The sequence below is a fragment of the Seriola lalandi genome, unplaced genomic scaffold, assembly GCF_002814215.2.
Source record: "Seriola lalandi dorsalis isolate HSWRI2012SDOR001 ecotype SW California unplaced genomic scaffold, Sedor1 jcf7180002054883, whole genome shotgun sequence".
NCBI lineage: Eukaryota > Metazoa > Chordata > Actinopteri > Carangiformes > Carangidae > Seriola > Seriola lalandi.
The window spans coordinates 4,498,520-4,521,250 of NW_019525658.1; the positions used below are offsets into that span (position 1 = coordinate 4,498,520).

Here is a 22,731-nt window from a genome sequence, read left to right on the forward strand (position 1 = left end):
AATGTGTGCACTAGACTGCTACAGATGTTTTAACAGTCTGTGGTGGCCAGTGTCATAGTCTTTGCTGTGGTGTGCAAGGGAGGAAGTATAAGGAGCTGTGGCAATCCATAAACCTCAAGAAAGACTGCTATGCACAAACTGCACAACCCTTTAATCATTTATTTTTATAGTCTATTTATAGTATCTCTATTTTATCCTATTTATTCTGAATTCTGTTTCTATTCTCATTTCATTTGTTATTATATTTTCACTTTGTTGGTGCTATTCTTTTGTGCTACTGTGTCAAATTTGAATTTATTCTACTTGGGATCAATAAAAGTAAATCTTATCTTATCTATCTTATCTCATAATCTTACAGCAATTAATTGATTAAAATAATTTGTTTTGAGTCAGTGCCTCATTCTTTAGTCCTTTTAAGCCATAAAAAGAGATACATACAGTTAATTTGCAGAAGAACAATAATATTACAAAGGGTTATTTGGTTGGTAAAACCGAGTGCCTGTGTTTTGATTTTTTTTGAGAATACTAGTGGGCGTGGTGTAACGTCATGACGTATGGTGGTGCTACGTAAACCGTTCGGCGCAAAAATTCAAACACTGAACAGGAAGATAAACTACAGCTTGCGCTGATCTCCCATGCTATTTCACAAATTATAAGGACTTACATAAAGCCACATCGGATAGCAGACAGTCGGAGGTACGTTAATTGGACGAAGCAGGTCTTGTGGTAATGCTTTTGTGTGTCGGTAAACCAGTTAGCCAACAATGATAGTGAGAATACGTTCATAATCGCTAATGCTAGCCCAGGCTAGCGGTACTACTATGATTAGCTGTGAAGGTAGCATAGGCAACGTTGGCAGCTCATTGTGCTTGTGCAACGACTTATTGGGGTTGTTTAGAGCAAGCTGAACTTCTAATCAACTAATTAACTTAACTTAGAAAATATACTATGCTTATTTCACTTTCACTCTTCCTCAAGACGTCCATTAACTTTGATTGATATCACGTTTTAGCTAGCTTTAAGCTTTTTTTTCAGCCGGAGTCCTTTTGTTTATATGTCACGGTCAGTCTAAGTTATTGTTAATTTAAAACGAAAATGCGACTCAAGTCACAGTCACGAAAACCCACACAGTACAACTTTCTTAAAACATATATGAATAGATATATAGAAAAATATCGCTAGAACTTTGTAAAGTAAGTTGTGGTCTGTTAAAAGATCTATACTGAAGAGTGAAGCAATCTATAATAATCTAATCTAATAGTCGTATTTAAACATAGTTATATAAATACTTGTTCATTCCTTTACATCAAGCAGTAATGATTGTTTTCATACTTCTTGCGAGATTCTCTCACAGTTTCCACCTAAATCATTTTGTTTACATGTGACCAAATACTATAAATCAGCTTTTTCCACTGAGTGAAGACTCTTTAAACATGTTATATGTACTGAACATTTAAAACACTGCATGTTGCTTTAGAAGTATCATTTCTCTCCAGTGTCATGCTCAACTTCACAATTTAAGGTGTAAAGGCTAAGTGAGTGTATTGAAATAAAACAACAACTTTGAAATGTCATACAACATAGTTGAAATACAAATACTTTTAAGTTTGTGTAACCCTCTGCTACCTATTTTGTTTCTATTTTTCTAATGACCCCAGCTATTTCTCTTGAAAGTGAAACTTTTTTCTCTATTTTTAGCTAAGATGAGTGCAGCCTCCACACCCGTCTCCCGGGTACGTCCAGGATGGACTTCATCCTCCATGAAGAACAAGGGTCTGTCTCCTGCAACCTGCAGCACCCCACTGCTGGCAGCCTTCCCCGGCAACGATGATGAGCAGGAACGTCGTCAGAGGCGAAGATCAAGAGTCATTGACCTCCAAACAGCCACTGACTCCTCCTTCAATGACTCTGCATCTCACAGGTAAGCTGCAGAGATAAAGGTTTACCAAACCAAGTTTTTTTGACTGTGTTTTCAGCATAACTTGATAGTGATAGTCTGTCATGTAATGCTTGTAGTATAAATCCAAGCTGGCTGTAACTCATGGCATTCAACTCATTTGGTCACCTCATGGCTTTAACAAGCCAATTTCTTTCTGCCCTGCTAATATGTATCTTGAGAGCTTGAAGATAATTTCATGCTTGTATGCAGTGCCGCAGGTACTCCTGCTGCCGTGCCCAAGTTGTCAAATGCACAGATCTCAGAGCATTACTCCACCTGCATAAAACTCTCCACTGAGAATGTAAGTATAGAGTACAGAGAACTGATTATGTCTTTCACACAGTTTGCATTTTGAAGTTTTACAATAATTGCTCTGGAAATATAATTTTTTTTTTTTCTATTCGTCTTACATTTCCAGTGTGTTAAGAGAACAACAAAGATTAACGCATGTTTTTTTTCTTCTCCATGGCAGAAAATCACCACCAAAAATGCCTTTGGTTTGCATCTGATTGATTACATGGCTGATATTCTCAAACAGAAGGATTCTGAGCTCACAAACTTCAAGGTATGAGTTTTTTATCCATTTTAAGAGCCTTTGATAACTCCCCTAATTTCCCCAAAAATCTTTGATCTTTTTATTAAATCAGATATGTCAATGTTTATCTGTTGTGGTTCTTTTCCTGGTTAATATTGTAATCATGATAAATGTAGGAACACAGACTTTCTAGTAATTTGGCAAAAGAAATGTGAAAGATATCTTTGAATATTTTTCTACAAATCAGAGAGGTGATAACCATCTACATTATTTAGATACAGTGATTAAAATGAATGATGATGGTTAGATATAGTGCTGCGGGTCCTGTAAATGTTTTATATTATTCTTTAAAGGTCTCAAATCCAATGAAATAGAGCATTCAAGTCGTAAAGTTTAAATATCTTGATGAAGTAGACTGTCTGGCAGGGAGTTGTATCTGATAAGAAATTGATCCACTTATCCTGATAAAGGGTGAATTATCCAGAGTTAACCTAATGAAAGTTGCAGACACACTTTTGCATGAGTTTGACGGGATTGTTATAATTATTTAAGTGTGTTTGTGTGTGGGTGTGTCTTTACTAAAGGTTGCAGCTGGCACTTTGGATGCCAGTACAAAGATTTACGCTGTGAGGGTGGATGCTGTTCATGCTGATGCCTACAGGGTGCTGGGTGGCCTGGGGGCTGAGACCAAACCTGGACATGGTGAGAGCCTGAGTATTGTGTGTTGTTGGATTTTCATTTCAATACACTGTATTACGCTGGAGCTAAGGGCTACATTTTCAGGCTTTGTCCTACAGAATGTGAAACACTATTTACATTATTTGCATTTCTCCTTTATGTTCATTAAATGTTAATTTTTTTTGTGTGTAAACAGACCATGGTCCAAAGGAGGAAGAGGGCGGAGATGATGAAGGGGTTGCAGCTGAAGTGACTGCGAAGCAGCCGAAGAAAAAGAGGCCTCCTAAGAGGACAGTGGAACAGAACCTGAGCAATATCAACAGCGCTGAGTCTGAGAGGAAGTGTGAGGTAAAGTGTCATTTTTACAGGACAATACAAGGTATATTCAAATAAAACCCACCCTGAAGCCAAAAGGATGCTAGTTGACCTGTTGGATGGAGTTATTTGCCATTTACCAACTTCTGTGTCATTAAGTTTCAGTGATTGTTGTGCTTGAAAGCTGATCCATCCACATATTGTATTTCTCTTTGTAGAGCAGGGTGTTAATACAATACATCAAAATTGTCAGGGCGTTTGAACAGAAGGATCTTTCTCAGGCGATCAAGAACCTACTGAGGAACGTAGAAACTAAACCTGTCCCAACTGAGGGAACAAGAGAAAGTGAGCGCGATGAGTGATGAGAGATCACTGTGAATTGACAAGACAAATAAAACTTTATTTGATAGTATCATAGTGCTTATGTTTTAAAGCAGAAACGAATAACCATCAGACACCCAGCAGATTATCAGTACTGTAGAGACAGGCACTGTAGATATTTCAGCCTCCTTTTCCACCTCTGTATTTCTCCTTTTCATTCATTCAACTCAAACTTCACAGTCACACAACAGAACATACAAACAACAATAATGATAACTTTATATTAAATAGCACTTTTCAAGACAGAGTTACAAAGTGCTGTTCATGCAAAAAGAGAGAACAAAGCAATAAAAGACACAGAAAAGAGGCAAAGTGTCAATTAGCAAGGTAAGTATAACGGATAATTACAAATACATATGTAAAATCAATAAAACAGACAATAGAAAGTAGGAATCATTGAAGTCAAGAATTAAAAGCAACTTTATATAAGTATGTTTGAGCAGTGATTTAAACTGGGGCAGTGATTCAGCATGCCCGATCTCCTTAGGCAGGCCTATCCAGTCTGGGGGCTCTCAGCTGGTTTTTAGATGAGACTTTGGGTCAGATAACAGAGTTTTGACTGAGGATCTCAGGCATCACGTCTGGTCATAAGAAGAGAGCAATTCTGAGATATAAGAAGGTGCCAACCCAGACAGAGCCTTAAAAGCAATTAAAAGTATTTAAAAATCGATCTTAAAAGACATGTAAAATGATCACTAGGATGACATTGCGTTTTTTTAATCCCTAATCGGTCTTATTTGCCTTATCTACACAGATGTCATTCTATAATTGATTAAAACGTGATTATCAGCTTATATCCACCGAGTCTGACTGATGAGTGATAAATTAATCTTTGAGGATTAAGGTAAATAATTAGATGTGGGTCATGAAGATTTCACCTTCTCTGAAGATGTTTTATCTTTGGTGTCCATCATGAGTACATCACCTTTCCAGATCCAAACTGATCCTCATGCTCAAATAATAATAATAATAATAATAATAATAATAAACTTTATTTATAGAGAACTTTTCATACAAGAGAGTGTAGCTCAAAGTGCTTTAAATTAAAAAATGAAATCATATCATAAAATAGGACAATGAAACTAGACAATATAAAGTAAATGGAAATAAAAACATTGGTAATAATAGTAAAACAAGAGAGACTTAATTAAAAGCCAAATTAAATAATAGGTTTAGGTTGTTTAAAAATGTTCCCTGAGCCCCCATATCTTATAGCTCTTTGTAAGGGTATTCCATAGTTTTGGAGCTTAGTTTAAAAAACCTGCACTGCCTATTTTCTTGTGCGTAAATTGGTTAAAAAGTATTTAAAAGCCTGGTGGTAGAGGATATAAGAGCTTGGGAAGATTTATAAAACAGAGAATCTGCAGTGTAAGCCGGTCCCAAACCATTAAGAGCTTTCTAAAAAAAAAAGCTCTATTCTAAAAGATACTGGGAGCCGCTGGAGCAGCTAACACCAGGGTAATATGATCCCTCTTCCTTGTTTAATTAAAAGTCATACAGTTCTAAATAAACTGATGATTTTCAAATGACTTGATTTCTTAAGTGATAAAACGCTGTTTTGGTCACCTTCTTTATGTTTAACGTAGCATTTAACTCAAAGTCTAAAATAATGATCGACATTTTACTCTAAAGTCTCTTTCAATGCACTGTTTCATTTCTAAGTTATCTTTGACCTCAGTTCTGTTGTTATATGACCGTGAACATGATCAACTCTTTCCCTTCTTGCTCAGGTGGACCCCATGTTTCAGAGGATGGCCTCATCCTTTGATGAGAGCAGCACAGCTGGCGTCTTCCTGTCAGTCCTCTTCAGTGAGAACAGCCGCTGCGAGCTGCTCTTTCCCTCCTATATGACCCTCCTACAGTCCAGACCCTCCTACTCTCCTCCACCTCCACAAGGAGTCCCCTCTTCCCCGTTCATGGGTAAAGATCATTTATCAAGCCCAAACAATGTGTTTTAGCCATGAACACTGTCCCATTAAGTGTTTGACTGAATCTTAGTGCCACCGCACTCTCATCTTTTGAGCTGTTCCTCAGTAGAAATGCTGAACCCCATATTTCTGTGCTGTGTTTCTGCCAGCTGGGCTACAGCGTTCCCAGGAGAAAAGCTCCATCTGCCCCTCGCTGCAGGACTTCTCCTTCACTAGCTGGAACCCTGAGCAGGTGAGACAAACCATATAAACATTAATCTAATTAAATCCTTTCATATGTCACAAATTAACTGGCAGTAGAACCACCAATTGATCTTAAACATTTACCATCTTTGGGGTGCCCCAGCAGCCTAATGATTAAGGCACATATCAAATAAAAAGCAACATCCATTTCTCAACTCCAGCAAGGGGAGACTTCTCTCCCCACGTTTCCTGTGTGTATCACTAATACTTTCATACAAAGCCAAAGAAAAATCTTAAAGGTTTACCATCTTTGAGGTGGAAACAAACACAGTGGTAGGTCCATTAGTTGGTCCTAAGGCTTTGAGGAATGAAATTCATTCTCTGATACCTCCTCTATCTGTAAAACCATGTGAGCATGTCAGAAACTTGGGTGTGGTGTAGGATGTCGATCTCAACTTCCAAAAGCACATGTCCCACATTTCTATGACTGCCTGTTATCATCTTAGAATTATAGCAAAAGTTAGAAGTTTTTTTTTTATCTCAGTCACTCTGAAAAGCTGGTCCATGCTTTTATTACTAGTAGATTGGATTACTGTTACGCAGTATTTTAACAAAAACCAAAAGGTCTGAGCAGATTACTCCTATTTTATCATCTCTTCACTGGCTCCCAGTAAAACAAAGAATTGATTTTAAAATACTTCTCATTGTTTTTAAATGTTTTAATGGTTTAGCTCCTTCCTATGTTTGTGACATGCTCACTAAATACACATCAAAGACATCCCTTAGCTCATCATATTAAGGTCTCTTATTAATTATAAATCAGCTCATGGTGCTTTCAGTCAGTATGGCCCTACTCTCTGGAACTCTTTACCAAGTAACTACACTCTGCTACAACAGTGTCTTCTTTTAAAAGTAAATTAAAAACATATGTCTTTTCACAAGCTTTTAGTTAGGTTTAAATGTGTGATGCAGGATAGTATTATTATTGTTATTATTTCCCTTTTTAGGATAATGATGATAATAATACCTTCCTATTCTGTATATTTTTTACTCTGTTTTATTTATGTAATATTTTCTTATCTTACTCGCTATTTTGTCATGTATGATGTATTCTTGCTTTTATTTTGAAGCACATTGAGTTCACGCCTGCCGTATTAAATGTGCTATATAAATAAAACGGACTTCACTTGACTAGAACACAGAATCGTCTAATCCTGTTTTTTAGCTTATTCTCTTAATGTTATTGGTTTAATATATCTCAGTGGTTCTATTACAGTTAGTGTTGATATGCGTTTGTATTGTGTTAAATTTTATTCGTGCATGGTATGGTGATGGAGCCTCCATCCAAAGATGACAAATTTAACATCCAGGAGTCTTCTCTCGGACTGTTAAGGATTCACTGCTTTATATCAGATCCTAAATCAACCGTGCGAGACTGTCGGAGCTCAGCGTGCCATCTGTCTGACCATGCATCTTCTTTCAGACCATGAATCAGCTCCTGGAGAAGATGAAGCAGGGCGAACACGTGTTTGACGTGAATGCTGAGCCCGAGCCTGAACCTGAGGAAGATGACTGCCTTGACTTTGACGCCGACTATGAGGAGGGACAGGGCGACTATGAGGACGGATCCAAGGAGCACAAAGAGGGTTGTGAGGCCTCTGGCTCCGGCAAAGGAAGGTAAGATCAAGGATTACAGGGCGAATGAACAGAGATGGGTTTTTTTTTCTCCTGCGAGATAGAAGAACTCGCCCTTTTACCACAGACCTTCCGATTAATTGATTTTTGATTGTTTTTTTATATAGTCTCAGGGTAAATGGGCAAATGTTTCTAGTGATGGCTCTTTGTTCTTTTTTGCACCTTTTCTGGTTTCTCCCCTCGTACTCTTTGAACCTTGTTTTAGGATGAAAGAATGGCTTCCATTAAGTTCTTAACAGAAAAATAGCCTCTTCTCCTTAACGCCTATTTAAGCCTGCAAGTTTAAAATGCATTACGTTGTCATGGGGGGGGGGGGTAATTGCATTGCCCATTATCACCATGAGTGCATTTAATTCATTAGAACACAATGAATGGGTCAAAATACACTGTCTCCCTCTACTAATTGAAGGTCTGTGTGTGTGTTTCTGTGTGTGTTGGTTTGAATTGTTCCTTGCGCCGATTTGATGGTGGTACAGGGATGTAATTCCCATCGGAGAAGGAGACATCGCCACTATGTGTCTGCACCTGTCCTCCCAGCCCAGGGAGTACTCATACTTCAGCCCCAGGACCATGGCCACATGGGCCGGACCAGGCTACTGGCAGTTCAAGCCAAAGCACAAGTGTGAGTGACATTCATGGACATAATTAACAACAGTGGTGTAAGAGTAGAGATTAAGTTCCTTTGAGAAAGAAAGGTTACTTATTATTTCTTATCCATGTACTTTGATAAATGTAGGCAGACTGGTGCTATAAAAATGTAACAATGAATAAATATGAATTATTTATTGTAATGACCGTTAATTTAGCCTCAGTCTACTGCATTTCTTCTCTTCGTTTTACTTTCGTTTTGTGGCGCTCATCATAGTGTTCTCAGTCAATAGCCATTCCTTTGGATGTGATGCCATAAATATAGCAGAAATGTATTTGGATGCTGTGTTATACTAGCAGCATAATCTATACACATGAGGCTCATTTTTGTGTTTTGAGGGATTCTGGGATAAATTAGACTTTCATATTTTCTCTAACAGCTGAGCTGATTTTCAGTTACACTTTATTTGAATAGTCTGTCTACAGAGAGTTTAGTGAGTATTTGTAGCATTTCACTAATCTTTGAACAATCTAATGTTCAACAAATGTGTAAACAAATACTTAAACCCTTCCTACAAATACGTAAACCATTTAATAGTCAGGGTTAGTTAGAGAGTTGAATCCCAACTAATAATCTTTTGAAATGTTGCAAATACTCTGTAAACTCTCTGTAGGCACACCTGATTTTCTAATGGTTGTCTTCCCCCGCTGAATATGTGCAGAGTAACAATTATCTGTCTCATCTGTCTGTCTTTCATTTACTTTATCTTCTGTAGTGGACCATTTGCCTGACAAGGAGACACGTAAAAGGAAGCCCAAGAAGACCTTTGAAATAGATTTCAACGATGATGTCAACTTTGACACATATTTCCGCACCACAAGGGTAAAAACCTTTGCTGCTTTTTAATCTCAGACACATCAGATTCAGTGTGGGAGAGTGCAAATATTACCACAATGCTTAGTATTAAATGAATTGCTTGCCAATATTTTTTGGATTCAACTGGTAGAAAGAAGCAACATTGAGACATAGATCTCCAAAAGATTTCATGCATTTTGTGTTTCAGATTTTAAAAGCAAAATCCTGCAGAGATGAAGGAAAAATTGAGTGATTTATCGGTGCTGAAAAAGGCATTGATACAAGGGGCATGTGATGAAATTTCAAAACGCTAGCTGGCTGAGATAAGGTTACAGTTATAAGATTCAAAGTCATTACAATATTCCTCTCAGTGCTGATTTTCTATGCTATCATCATCATCATCATCATCATCATCGTTGTATCTGAATAATGGGGGGGTGATTATGGAGTGAAACTCTAGCATCATTTATCGAGACAGGCTTTATGTTCTGCAGTCCAGAGCTTTGACACCTATCAGTGGAGTCAGAGGTGGTCCGTCTCAACATGTTTCATCTATCAAAATGTGGAGGCATTAAGGCTATAACGTGGCACTTTTTTGGTGTAGTAGCCATAGCAACACAGCATTCAGCACTTTGGGAATTATTTTTGATGCAGCTGGTGTCACAGGTATCAGCTCTGGGAGTCTTTTATGTCTCGGCTGCGGGAATGTGGTTTTAGTTGTTGGTTGGCCAGCATGAATAAATAATAAATTAAGTTAGGCTGAATTAGTAATCATTAATAATTAATACAACCTAAGTTAAAGCAACAATTGCGCTTTTTGTGATGTGTCTGAATAAATGATGGTGTCACCATTTTAAAAAATCACAGCTTCTTCGGATAGATGAAAACACAGGAGAGTTATTAACAGTGAATTGGGTCCTGTTCACACCTGGCATTAGCATGACAGGACAGCTCTAAGTACGTCAGTTCACACCCGGAATTAAGATTTGTCCTTTAATGTGGCCCAGGACACATTTGCGTTCCCTCTGCTAAAGGAATGTGACCACCCTCCAAATGTGGTCTGAGTGATCAGATCTCAATTGCATCTTTTGATTTGGTCACCCGAGGCAGATGTTAATACCAAGTCTGAAGGGAACATGTCAGGGCAGGTGTGTTTGCTGATCTGAGCACAGGCCTTTGGGTGCTGTCTTGGTGCAATAAAGATGATGATACAACTACAGTACTGGCTCTAGTAATTCATGTCAGTGAAACAGGAGACAGAATTGTAGGGAAATCTGTAAAATCAGACAAAAATCGTAAGCGTTGATATTGGACTTTGTATCTGAACTGAATCTGACGTTGTCTCCTTTCCCCTCACAGGCTGCCACCACTAACAGCAAGTCTGCCCTCAGTACCAGCAATAAGAAGACGACTTTACCAGTAGACTTCCAGTTTCCCCCAGAGACACTTTCCCAGCTCAGCCTCAAGCCGTCCAGCTCGGTGAGACCTCACTACTGACTACTGCAGAGTCTGCTGTCTGAGATTAAGCTCTGATATCCCATATGTCAGATGTTAGCTTAAGTTCGACATCACTATCGGTTCAGTCCATACAAACATCAGAAAAATGTGCTGCAAACACAACTGTAGGCACATAATTCTCATGGCTATCAGCTTTTTATACTAAATTTGGCTTTTCACTAAATGGAGACATGCCAAAGTAAATATATAATCTATCCTAACATCCATAACTAAATAAAGATCATTTGTGTCGTATTAAGAATGGTATATTTGCTTGTGTTTACCCCAGTTGAGTCAAGAAGGCCAGAAGAGACTGTCTGGAGAGCTTGGAGAAGGCATTGGAGACTATGACTACAACAATGCCAACGACACAGCCAACTTCTGTCCAGGTCTTCAGGTCTGAAACCACCTTTTATATCACTTTGGATTTAATTTGTTCTTGTTTATTTGATTTTACTGTATTTTAACAGACTTTCTTTATCTAAGGTGGAGGGGTGGGTTATATTTTAAATTAATATCATGATATAACAGGGTATTTCAGTTAGTTTGTAGCATGGTCCTGTATTTTGACTGTTTGATACAAGGTGGATTCACCGGATGTTTTGGAGGAACCACTGAGAGGAAAAGCCGTGTCTCTTCAATACAACTCTAATTAGAGTCAGTGATGTGGAGGGGTCTGTTGTACGGATGTTAGTCAGCTGATCCATATCAACTTAGAACTAACTTGAACTCGATGCACATTATATTGGATCAAGTGGGTCTGGATGGTCATTATCAAACTACACACTCGAGCGCCTCTGCTTGTGGGTCGGCTTCTTCTATCACAGCACCTTCTGAATTTAATGAATTGAGACATTTGAATCTACTTTTCCCAACTCAGGGTTAAACTCAGAAGGTTTATCCTTTACCTGGCAGTGCAGTGTGCTGCTCTGATTAATTACTATGCAGCAAACAATGTAGTGATCGATCAGTCATTGCCGCCTCAGCTGAATCGGATTCTTTCATCTGTTATGAGATGATGTATGTGGCCTTTGTTGAGTGATGTAGCACCTCTGCTCTTTTTCTATAAAGCAGTTGTTGCTGCTGTACAGTCATGATGTAAATACAACAAACAGCAAAATATTAAATATCATGATATAAACAGTTTTTTCACATATGGTTTGCACCAATATTACAAACAATATGATATGGCACAGCGCACTAGAGGGACTGAGAGTGGGTGAGCAGGAACGATATTCAGGGCATATGACAGTTTACAGTGATCAAAGCTGTGATCTATCCACACATTGACGATTCCAGTGTAACTGACATTGCATGAACACAAGATTGAACTACTACCTTTGAACCTCTAAACCAAATACTTTGCTCTAGAGTCTGCTAAACATGAGGACTTCTAATATCCTGGGGAATGAGAGATGGAGAATAATCAGCAGCAATGTCGCAGTCACAGCAAAGCAGGAACAGCTTAGTAACCATGTCTCAAATTTTCATCCTTTCAGCATCTCTTTGTCTTTCCTCCTCCTCCTCAGGGTGGCGACAGTGATGATGATGTTGAAGGGTTTGCTGGTTCAGACGATACACAGACAGGTGACAGTATACCGCCGCCCTCTCAAGATCTAGAGGGCGTCTCCACCTACGGGGAGGAGGATCTGGTACCTGAACCGCACAGGGTGAGTAACCCAAGACTGACCCGATACTGCATGTGCGTCTGTGGCACTCTGCTTCTTTAATAATCTCTCCAAGACACACGACTTTACACAATAGTGGCTGGAACTAAAGCTGCTTTATGATTTCTAAGAGGTCACTTCAATTACAGTCAGTAACTCTGAACGTAACAAAACCCTTAAACCCCTTTTAGTCTAAAGGCTGTGGGCACATTTTACACAAAAGATTCAACTTATCATGAATCAGACTAACTATAATTTAAGTTTTTGCTTTGTAGTTTTGTACTTATGTTATTGCTTGTTCCTGTAGGTCAATAAGATTGAGATCAACTATGCGAAGACCGCAAAGAAAATGGACATGAAGAGACTCAAGAACAGCATGTGGACTCTCCTCACTGAAAGCCCAGAGAAACCCAAAGAGGTAGGTTACACTGTCACAGCAGCTATGTGTCAGCTTGTCTGTCTGCAGGTGTATAAGATGGTAAATTCACCAATTTCAGGTTTTGAAACTCTAGTGATGTGTTTCTTCTGTTCTGTATTGATTCTGTGTGTACGAGTCCATTTTATTAGTTACGCCTTCGTATTCCCTGCAGGTGGTGGAGACTGTGGAGCAACCAGAAGTGAGCGGGGAGAAAGTCTTCAGTCAGACCACAAAGACGCTGCTTCAAAGGTACCAGCAGACCACCTACCATGCACACTGTGGCTAAGTACTAATGAGCAATAAAAATGACTGAATAGCACTGGCCAAAAGGGTGTTGCATTTAAATATGTGTGCATGCTATGTTTTACTTTTTTTCACTGTTGCTGGGGTCAAGAATGGGATATGGAAGTATAGATTTAAACGCACTGTCTCATCCAATATGTCTACATTCTTCTGGGGAATAATCTTCACCCAAACAGTTATATTGGCTTGTTAGACAATAAAAGCATACAGCCACTAGGAGCACACTCATCCATGTTTTACACTGGCCTCAGTCTTCTCAGGGGAAACGTTTGTTAGTTTGAGCTTGTGCAAGAACCCTGCAGTTTGTGGCCTGTGAAACAACACTTGTGTGGGTGGATGTGATTTGTGTCTTAGTGTGGCAGATACGCATCATATGAACCCTGCTGTGAACCAGCTGGCAGCACAACTAAACACTACTATTTCCTTGAAGGCGCTCGGTATGAACAGCATGATTGAACCAATGTAAAAATTTATTGTGTTTGTCTTTTCTCTTCTCTCTGTCTTTGTGATGGTACAGATTGCCAAACACGATGGCTCAGAACCTGTCAGTGCCTCTGGCATTTGTCGCTCTGCTTCATCTTGCCAATGAAAAGGTGAGTGTTGTTTATTTTTGGGTGTTTATTGCACATAAAGGAAAATACTCTCTCATGTATACTTTATATTTGGGTAACTGAAACAATGTTCTGTTGGTCAACGTCCTGGAAAAGTGGAGAAAATTTAAACCAATACTTTAATTCAGTTTTAGTACAGAAGTCCCATTTGATAGTTAGATTAATAGATGGGCTGGCAGTTGTCCTTTAAAATCACATCTGGACTGTATAAACGTACAAATAATTTGAAAATGGCCGATGTTATTCCTTTTGATCATGCTCTTAAGTTTGATTGTACACTCAAATGCGTTTCATATAAAATACTGTACATGATTATTTAATTACTGTAATGTCTTCTGCTTGGTATAGTAGTGTTTACTTTCAATGTAGCAATTTAGAATTTAAGATGTGGAAAAGATGGACCTTTGGAGTGGAAAATGTGTACACACCTTACATGTTTAATTTAAGTCAAAACTTAACTTCTTAAAAATATTGAGTGTGCAATATATAATTTTTGTTTGCTTTCTTTTCTTTTTCTTTTTAACAGAATTTGGAGTTGGTGAAGGTTGATGACATGTCGGATATCATCATCAGACAAGGCCACTGAGGAGAAAGAATGATGGGATGTTGTAGGGAGAATCACTGCTATTCTTTTATGCTATTCTCTACGTATTCATCTCTTTTTACTCTGTGTCATATCTAATGTTTCTCTGTGACTCCCTCCTGTTTAGATATTATGTTTTTTGCAAATTTTCTAGCAAATATAAAATAAGGAAGTGTTCAGACATTGAATATACCTTTATTCCTTGAATAGTGGTTTCAACATTTGCCTTTCCTTTTATTCTGTACTGTCGATGCTTCTCTTTTGTGTAGATAATTTAACTGCTCAGCCACTGCACAAAAAATGTATATTGTCAAAAGAAATAAAAGCCTCTTTCTTAAACACACTGTAAAGGTTTATTCTAAAACATTAGACCTTTTTTCCCTACAATTCATATTTCCAAGAATGCAATGACCAATATTTTTAGTGCACGTGTTAATGCCAGACAGGCAAATTGTTTTTTTCCAAATGGACATAATGGCCTAGATTATTTTTAGCTGCTTGTGATTCAGCCTGCAGCAGTTGTCTGACATGAAGGCAGGTAATCACTATATAAACTAGAGGTGAAACCGGTTGGTCAGGGCTGGTGCTGCTGGTTGGGTGGGGACTCAGTGTTACATCATTACGTCAAAGAGCAGTGGGGTAGGGAGGAGTCACTCAGCTGAGAAAGACACTGGAGTCTCAGGAGTCCTGTGGTCTATCAGAGGCAGCGGTGAAATTTCACTGGTTCATGTAGAAAAGTAATACAAATAACTAATATAATCCTACAGTTTCTCATGTGGATCAATACACTGAAACAACATCTTTATCTAATCAGATTAGATCTATGACATACTGTAGGACACTGCTGCTGATCTAGAGATACTCAGCTATTGTGTTGAGGAATGAGCTGCAAAGGACTGATGGGGCCTAGATTTCATATTGCACTGCTGCCATCAGCAATACAACTCACTGAGAAGTGATTAATATGGAAATTAGAGCATAATTAGTGTTAGTTTCCTGTAATGAAAGTCTTTAGCCTATGAGTGCAAGTGAAAAAGAGTCAATGCCCCTCAAGAATTTGAGAGAAATTGTGTAAGCTAAAATTATAATCAAGAAAATTATACACTCTAGATGGTTTCTGACAATTTGGTTAGAAGTCATCCAATGAAAAATCTGTAAGATCAGGAAGCGTTGAGAAATTTTGCTATTGTTCATGCTGTAATAGCATCAAAGTCAGATATTGTAGGTCATTCCTACACTTACTGAGTTTTCCGTGGGCTCTTTCTGAATAAATCTGATTTTCTCAGCACACAGTCACACCTTGGCCCTTTTGTTTGATCATAAACACACATGATGACATAAGCGCGAGTTTAGTCAAGAAGCAGACAACTTATTATGAAATAGTGTGATAGCTTTATCTCCATTATTGATTCAGTATGCACACAACCTACAATGTATTGAGAGCACCTTGCTATGACACCATCCCAAGGATAAAATGTAGAGCCACATCAAGCTGTTGTATTGTACAACAATAAAGGAAATTAAGATAAGAGGCTTCAAAATAAAAGCACGCAATTTCCATGGTGCAGCGTTGATACATATTCTATTAAGTGGATATTATTATAATATGACTATATACGAGTGTTTAATTTTAACTTACACTTTGGGGCTTTTTGCTTATTGTGCCAACCTGGTACATTCCTCAAAAAAGCTACGAAGGGTGCTTTATTTTGAAAATATGTTTAGGAAGCTGTGGCTGTGTAATGGTCGACTTGACACTTGAACCCCACGGAATTCAGTTTGAAGGAAAAAAACAACCAGGAAGTTAAACAGAAGAGGAAACATAGTCGCTTCGGTGGAGCATCTAACTTTCAAGTTCTTTAAAAGGTTTTAAAAAGGTTTTAAAATAGCGTCAACTTAAAACTACGTTGATCCATCGGGTTGCGGTTTCTAGGGCATTGTTTCCGACAAGATGGACATTGATCCGGTAGGTGATAATGGTTGAAGCTTGTGTTTTTGTTTTTTTAGAAAGCCTTTCCGCCGTCACCATGTTTAACGTCAGACACGACGTGCAACAGGTGTATTTCCCGATTAAATAAGTTGCATTTGATATAAAACTGTTGGAACAGGTCTGAACATTAGTAAAGTCAGCGTGTTAACTTTTTCATTGTCGAGAAAGGAAGTCGAAGAGTTGCCTGACAAAATGGCCTAATTGACACCAACTGCTGGGACCAAACAGTCTATGATCAAACCAGTGTTTCTTTTCACTTCAAGCTAAGACACTTAAACGTAACCCGTTCTCTCATATTATGTATCTACACGTTTTTATTCCATTCACTAACTGATAAAACATGTTTTCTGCACATATTTCAAAAGTACGACTCACTTCTTCACTGTCGGTTGAGCCTGGTGCCTGCAGCCAAACTCCACTTAAAGATGGAGCGATTTTACTCTTATTTACCTGGCCTGCTGACTGAGATCACACCCCGGCACATTGCCACATTTCTCTCTGAAAAACCCTTCTTATTATCTATTATCTTATATCCACCGTGCAACATTTTTCAATGAGTTCAGTTTCAACCTTTACAGCTTGAACTTTTATTTTGTCAGCCCCTGTTAGTCTCACGCATGCTTTTCTACTAACACAGAAGGCACAAACTGGAGATAATATTGTGTATGACTAACACTGTGCTAAGAGAAGCAGTTGTCATGTGATCATGTTATCAAATGAAGTCTTGTTTTCTATAGATTGTGAATCAGAAAATGATTTCTACCTAATGTAAAACCTTGTGGATCAAGTTTGAATTTGGAAACATTTTTCAACTGGGCTTCACCAATCAGAGCTCAAGATCCTTGAAAGTCTCCCATGAAGCCCCAGAATCTTTAAAGGAGTAAAACGAAGGACTATTATGACTAATGTTATTTTAACATAAACCTCTTTCTTCTTTCTTTCTTTCCGCGCTCTCTCACTACTGTGCTATAAACAGCTATAAGCTTAGTTTTTCAACTTATATCTAACACAGATCTTCTCTGGCAGTTCTCAGTAACAAAGGCTCGTCCATCACGGGTCTTGCTTCCTCTGCTGAACAGTCGAAACTGTTACTTCTGTGGTTTTGAACCATTGACTTTCTTCTCTGTGAAGGTCCTCGGAAAACCTTTGCACTCTAGCTACACTAACTCAGCTGTGTTGAGGGAAAGAGCTAAACCAACAAACGGTGTTTTCCTGTAGCCTGCAGCATGTATTAGGGTAACTAACTGTCCAGTGTCAGCATGTGGTCAATTCCAGCCTCAATGTGTGTATTCACAGATTATGGAAATTTCACATTTGACTAGATGATTTGAGCAAGGAGGATTTCATGTGGTCTAACAATTCAAATTTAATCCATGTTTTGCATATTTCCATGGCAAAGATTTAATTTCTCACACTCACATTTTAGAGAGCACATCCTTGTGTATCATCCTTTTTCCTCATGCATTAGCTACATATTTACATTGTGCCTGAACTGTCAGCCTTTTGTTTGAGTTGTCAAGTTTTATTGGAAGACCAAAGTCACTTTCCATGAATGGCAGAGACATTTTTGGGTGAAGTCTTTCAACAGGCCAAATAGTTGAAAAGGATACTGTATGTAGCCGTCAGTGCATGAACATCATGTACTGGCCCTCTTTCTCTAAATGTTGATACTTGATAGCTGGCTGCCATTCGTCAGTCCTCACAGGGAGAGGAGTGACGAATGGCAAGAGAGTGAACCTGGTGTATATGGCAGGTTATTAAAAGTGGAAAACAGGAGCAAAGCATCTGGAAAGAGTGCAGAAATGTCTGCATGTATAAAGTGGAGATGAAGAACATAGATATTTCAAATTAAACACAAGAGTAATGACACAAATTGTACATGATCAAAAGCAGCTACAAGGAGGGAAGTCTGTAAAAGTGTGGTTTTGAGAGGTGAATTAGATGACACTGGATAGACCAACAGCTCCTAAGCGAAATTAAGAAAATGACGAATTAACAAAATAAAGAAGAGTACAGAGAATGAGGGGAGATAATCGACCAAAAAAAGAAAGAAAGAAACACTGGAATGAAGGAAGGAGGGAATACAGAGAAGGGAGGGTAACAGGAGAGACAGCAGATGACGCAGCAAAACCTGCTCTGTTTCTTAGAGACAGGTTTGTTTACGGTCTGCTGCTGGCTCATGGAGCTGTTAAGTTACTGTATGTACGCACACACACACACACACACACACACACACACACACACGCTGTGTTACATTTTACTCTTGTGGCTGTGTGTGATCACAGCTTATCTTCCTGTTGAATGCAGACAAGCAGGCGTTCCCAGAAATGTAAAAACAATCGTTTTGATAACCAGCAGGCGGTGGTGTCACATGCAACAGCCCCAGGGACTGAAGGGACTCTCCAAGCCACCGCCAGCTGTCTGAAAGTACTGGTGTTAGACAGATGATCCCAGCCAATGGGATAAAAAGTAGGAGGAAATAAAAGAATGTGTCAGATGAAGAGATACTGCTTTGGCCATTTTTCATGAGTCAGCTCATGGTGCCGTGACAGTAGAAATCTAGTCACCTCTGCACACATTCATCATGATGTCTAGCTTCAAACAGACATATTTGCAAAGGCAATGCCAAACCTGAAAAGGGTTCTCCAGTGATCGGGTATTGCACCTAAATAAAGTTTTGGGACTCACGAGAGACAGATTTTTTTTAATGGTCAAATTCAAAGCAGTGAATGTGAGTCATGTTCCAAAAAAGTACATCCTGCATTTTACACAATGCAACTTAATAGTGTTGTTCATTAGACCCTTCCTGCTTCCATGTTTTTCAAACTCCACACTTCCAGTTTGTAAAACTTTCTGTTAAAAACTCACATTTCAATATACAGTACAACTGTGACAAGAAAACTGAGGTAAACCAAGCAGGCGTGCATGGTCCTGTCCAGGGCTGCACAATTAATCCAAATATAATCAAGATAGCAATATCCACTTGCAGGAGCTGCAATTTTTTTTAATGAAGGTAAAATGTGTCACAACATTGTTTTTGCGTTGTTCCCACCATAGGCGTTGTGTTGCTATAGAGATGCCCTGGCCCACAGTTTCACTTAGAGTTTGTATGTGATGTAAAGGTTATTTTAACTTAAAGTGGCAGTTTTCTAATCCCTAAAACATGGTAAATTTTTTGCTACAAACATCCAATCATTTTTTTTGTCAGATAGATTCCACAGTGGCTCTTATACACTGATTTAAAAACTACAAGATAAAGTTTGGACATGTCTTATACTTTTGTTCCTCAACTCATTTTTCTAAAATGACTTTTCTGTCCAATCCAAGGAGCGGGGAGGAATGGCGGCAGCGCCGGAACCGCAGGACAAGGTGCAGACCTTGAAGGATCAGGTAGATGGAGTTAAAAGCATCATGACGCAGAATGTGGACCGGATCCTGGCCCGAGGGGAGAGACTCGACGACCTCATGGGCAAGTCAGAGGACCTGCAAGCAGGGGTCAGTCTCACCACAGGAGTTTATTCCTTTGCTTTGAGTTGTGTAAAATCTTCTCTGTTTAAATCGTGTCAGGAAGTCATGGCAGTGAAACCATTGTTATGTGATGATGGCGTGTACCATGTCAAACTATCTTCCGTGGGAAAAGGGGCTGTTATCTGTGCGTTGATCTCAGCCCTTTCATTCTGAGACACACGTGCATTGCTGCGCCTTTCTTGATACTAACACCACCTCTCTCTCTCCCCCCTCTCTCTCCCTCTCTCCCCTCTCTCTCTCCCTGCTCAGGCTCAGCACTTCAAGCAGACGTCTCAGAAAGTGGCTCGCTCCTACTGGTGGAAGAATGTGAAGCTGATCGTGGTCATCGTGGTGGTCGTCCTCATCATTGTCCTCATCATCATCCTGCTGGCCACTGGAGTCATCCCCGTCAGTTCTCCCCTGCCTCCTATAGTCAATCCCACCAATAAGCCATAAACACAAACACACACACACACATATGTACATACATAAACAATCGCATCCCTATTGCACAGTATAAAAAGTAATATATAGACTCAAGCAAATCACTGCTGTCTGGTGAAACCTTTACAACTTACCGGTAACTTTCATGCTTGTATTGAAATTCAAGGATTTCATTCTTTGGTTTAAGGAACTTTAATGACACATAAACCTTTTGAAACTTTCCAAAAACACAATTCCAGACATTGAATTTGTACAAAATTAAAGAGAATTCTCTGTAAGGTCTGAGGTCTTCATCCGACAGCAGAAAAAACACTCGTCACTGTTCTCAAAGGACGCTCTATAACACCACCGTCGGCACTTTGTTAAACTGTTTCACCACCAGCGGTTATTTCGTCCTGGGAAAGAGGAAGTCACTTTAATATGTGTAGATGGAAATAATGATTAATATGTGGATTCCTCCAGTCTCTTTCTAGATATCATGTTTGTCGCTTATGTGCACTACAAAGAACGGTTTGTATAGTTTAAAAGACCAAAAATTACGTGTCTAAAAGAAATTTTTGACATTGGAGAAATGCACCAAGCACAAAATCTATAAGATATTTAGGTCACAATATGTTTAATGAAAATCTGCGTCGTAGGTTGGATTTGTATGTTATGATTTGGGGCGAATTCCTTTTAAAGTGCTAACAGCTTCTTCGTATTCATACATCTAGAAAAAGATCGTTTATTGAATGTATACACTTCGCACTGCGTTAGTCCTTTAGCTCCTTAACTGGTGTTTGAGGAGATGTTTTCTTGTAGACGGTCAAAGTTGCAAAACAGTTTTTATGCACAAAGGACAAAAATTACTTCATTGTGAAATATTTTGAAGTTTGTTGGGATTGAAAACACCAGCAGTAGCTACTGCACAGAATCTCTAGAAGTTTATCTGTAAATGTACATCAGTTGAATTTGGGTCATGAAAGTGAAGATGATACCTTCAGCTGTAAAGCAATGCAGCATTTAGTGGTTTTTCTGCTCGGCGGAAATGAGTGGTCCTTTTAGAGGAGGAGAAATTGTAGATAAGTACATTTGTTCTGTGCAGTATCATCAGCCTTTTTTAACTGATCATGTTTGTTCTTTTCCTCTCTGTGTATTAGAAATATTGTAGTTTGAACTTAGGGCTTCGGGAACTGATATAATAAAAGAAAGCACCAGGGTGAGCTGTTAAAGGTCTGCTCTAGTGTTGGAGGATCCGGCTCCTCCAGCCAGCCAGCTGAGAGAGATAATTTACACCCCCTCCGTGGCTCCCCCTGCTGGGCCCATGTCAACCAAAAAGCCTCCACACCCTCAGCATCTTACAACTAGAAAATAATCTTCCAAAACACGTAGCGGGCATTTTTCAGAATACAAGTCTCGTGTGTTTCACCTCCCATCTTGCTTTGCTGTTACAGTAGCAGTTCAGCTTCAAAGAGGTCAAAATGAAAACAATTATCAACTGTATATAGTCAACATATTCTCACCTTAGTGTATATTTGCAACAGCCTTTAACCAATGTGTTAATGAAAGTATCTGTTCCTTAGAGGCTATTTATTTAATGCTTTATGTTACTCATGTTCATTCTTTTTTCTTTTTTTTTTTTTTTATCAAAAATGGGCCAATGAAAGCGTGTGATTTCTGTATAAACAAATACTGATTAATCATAATATAATTGATATAATACAGTTCTGTTACTCTGCTTTTCAATCATTTTCTAGAGGTAGGTATAAACAGGAGGCTGTGTTGGAACAAGTTCTTCAAAGTGTTATTTTATGCTTCTGGGATGCAGTCGTCCTCCTCTCATTGTCTTTTTAACGCACTGACACTGGCCTGATTGATGCTGTACGCGACGCAATCATATTTCTCTTCGTAAGGCCTTGTCACCACTGAAGGCTTTTTACAGTGTCATTAACTGTGCATCTTATACTGATGACTGGTGACATTGAATGGTTTTAATGGTCTGATATGAAATAAATAGTATTTACTCCGGCGCTCTTGTCATGGTTTCCTCTGCCATTGCTGTTTGTTGCATTGCCACAAGATGGAGACAGATACCCGAAGACATGAGGAATGCTTCTCTTTTGTTAAGCAATGCAATTGATTCTGAGAACACCCGATAAGTGATTGCTATATTTCCAAATAAAACAATTTTAAGTCACAAATTGATCAGAGCCTTTTGAGCTACATAGAGAAGAAGCCAATTCATGTCTAAGCTTTGTCAAAGTTCCACCACTGCTATAAAAATATTGAAAGATACACCTCAAGTAAAAGACAACATTGTTCATTTAGTTTATAGACACTATATATATATATATATATAAAGTGTCTATAAACTAAATGAACAATGTTGTTTTTACTTGAGGTGTATCTTTCAGTATTTTTATAGCAGTATATATCTGAAGGACCATATCACCTTTTTAAAGGGACACTGCAATTAAGTATTGCACTTCCATTAAGTTACTTCAAGAGCAGAAACAAATATTCAAATATTCAAGAGCAGAAACAAATATTCTGACTTTCATTCCCTAATATGGGTCAATATCCAAAAACAATGCATCCTGCACTTCCCATAATGCACCCTGATACATCTTTAAT

General features: G+C 38.7%; 2 protein-coding genes across 2 annotated transcripts; both read left to right on the plus strand.

Moving 5' to 3' along the window:
• Window positions 1-583: 583 nt before the first annotated feature.
• Window positions 584-14,516, plus strand: ncaph (non-SMC condensin I complex, subunit H). The gene is made up of 18 exons (XM_023397566.2): window positions 584-696; window positions 1,699-1,921; window positions 2,150-2,240; window positions 2,412-2,504; window positions 3,059-3,176; window positions 3,349-3,500; window positions 5,579-5,768; window positions 5,926-6,008; window positions 7,443-7,636; window positions 8,131-8,276; window positions 9,019-9,125; window positions 10,458-10,577; window positions 10,885-10,992; window positions 12,125-12,265; window positions 12,570-12,680; window positions 12,853-12,929; window positions 13,501-13,576; window positions 14,121-14,516. The coding sequence occupies exons 2-18, from the start codon at window positions 1,704-1,706 to the stop codon at window positions 14,178-14,180; spliced, it is 2,085 nt and encodes a 694-aa protein (XP_023253334.1). The 5' UTR covers window positions 584-696; window positions 1,699-1,703; the 3' UTR covers window positions 14,181-14,516.
• A 1,441-nt stretch (window positions 14,517-15,957) lies between these two features.
• On the plus strand, window positions 15,958-22,127 carry vamp8 (vesicle-associated membrane protein 8 (endobrevin)). Its single transcript, XM_023397785.2, has 3 exons — window positions 15,958-16,143; window positions 19,495-19,662; window positions 19,945-22,127. Exons 1-3 carry the CDS (start codon window positions 16,129-16,131, stop codon window positions 20,128-20,130), a joined length of 369 nt encoding a protein of 122 aa, XP_023253553.1. The 5' UTR covers window positions 15,958-16,128; the 3' UTR covers window positions 20,131-22,127.
• Window positions 22,128-22,731: the final 604 nt, after the last annotated feature.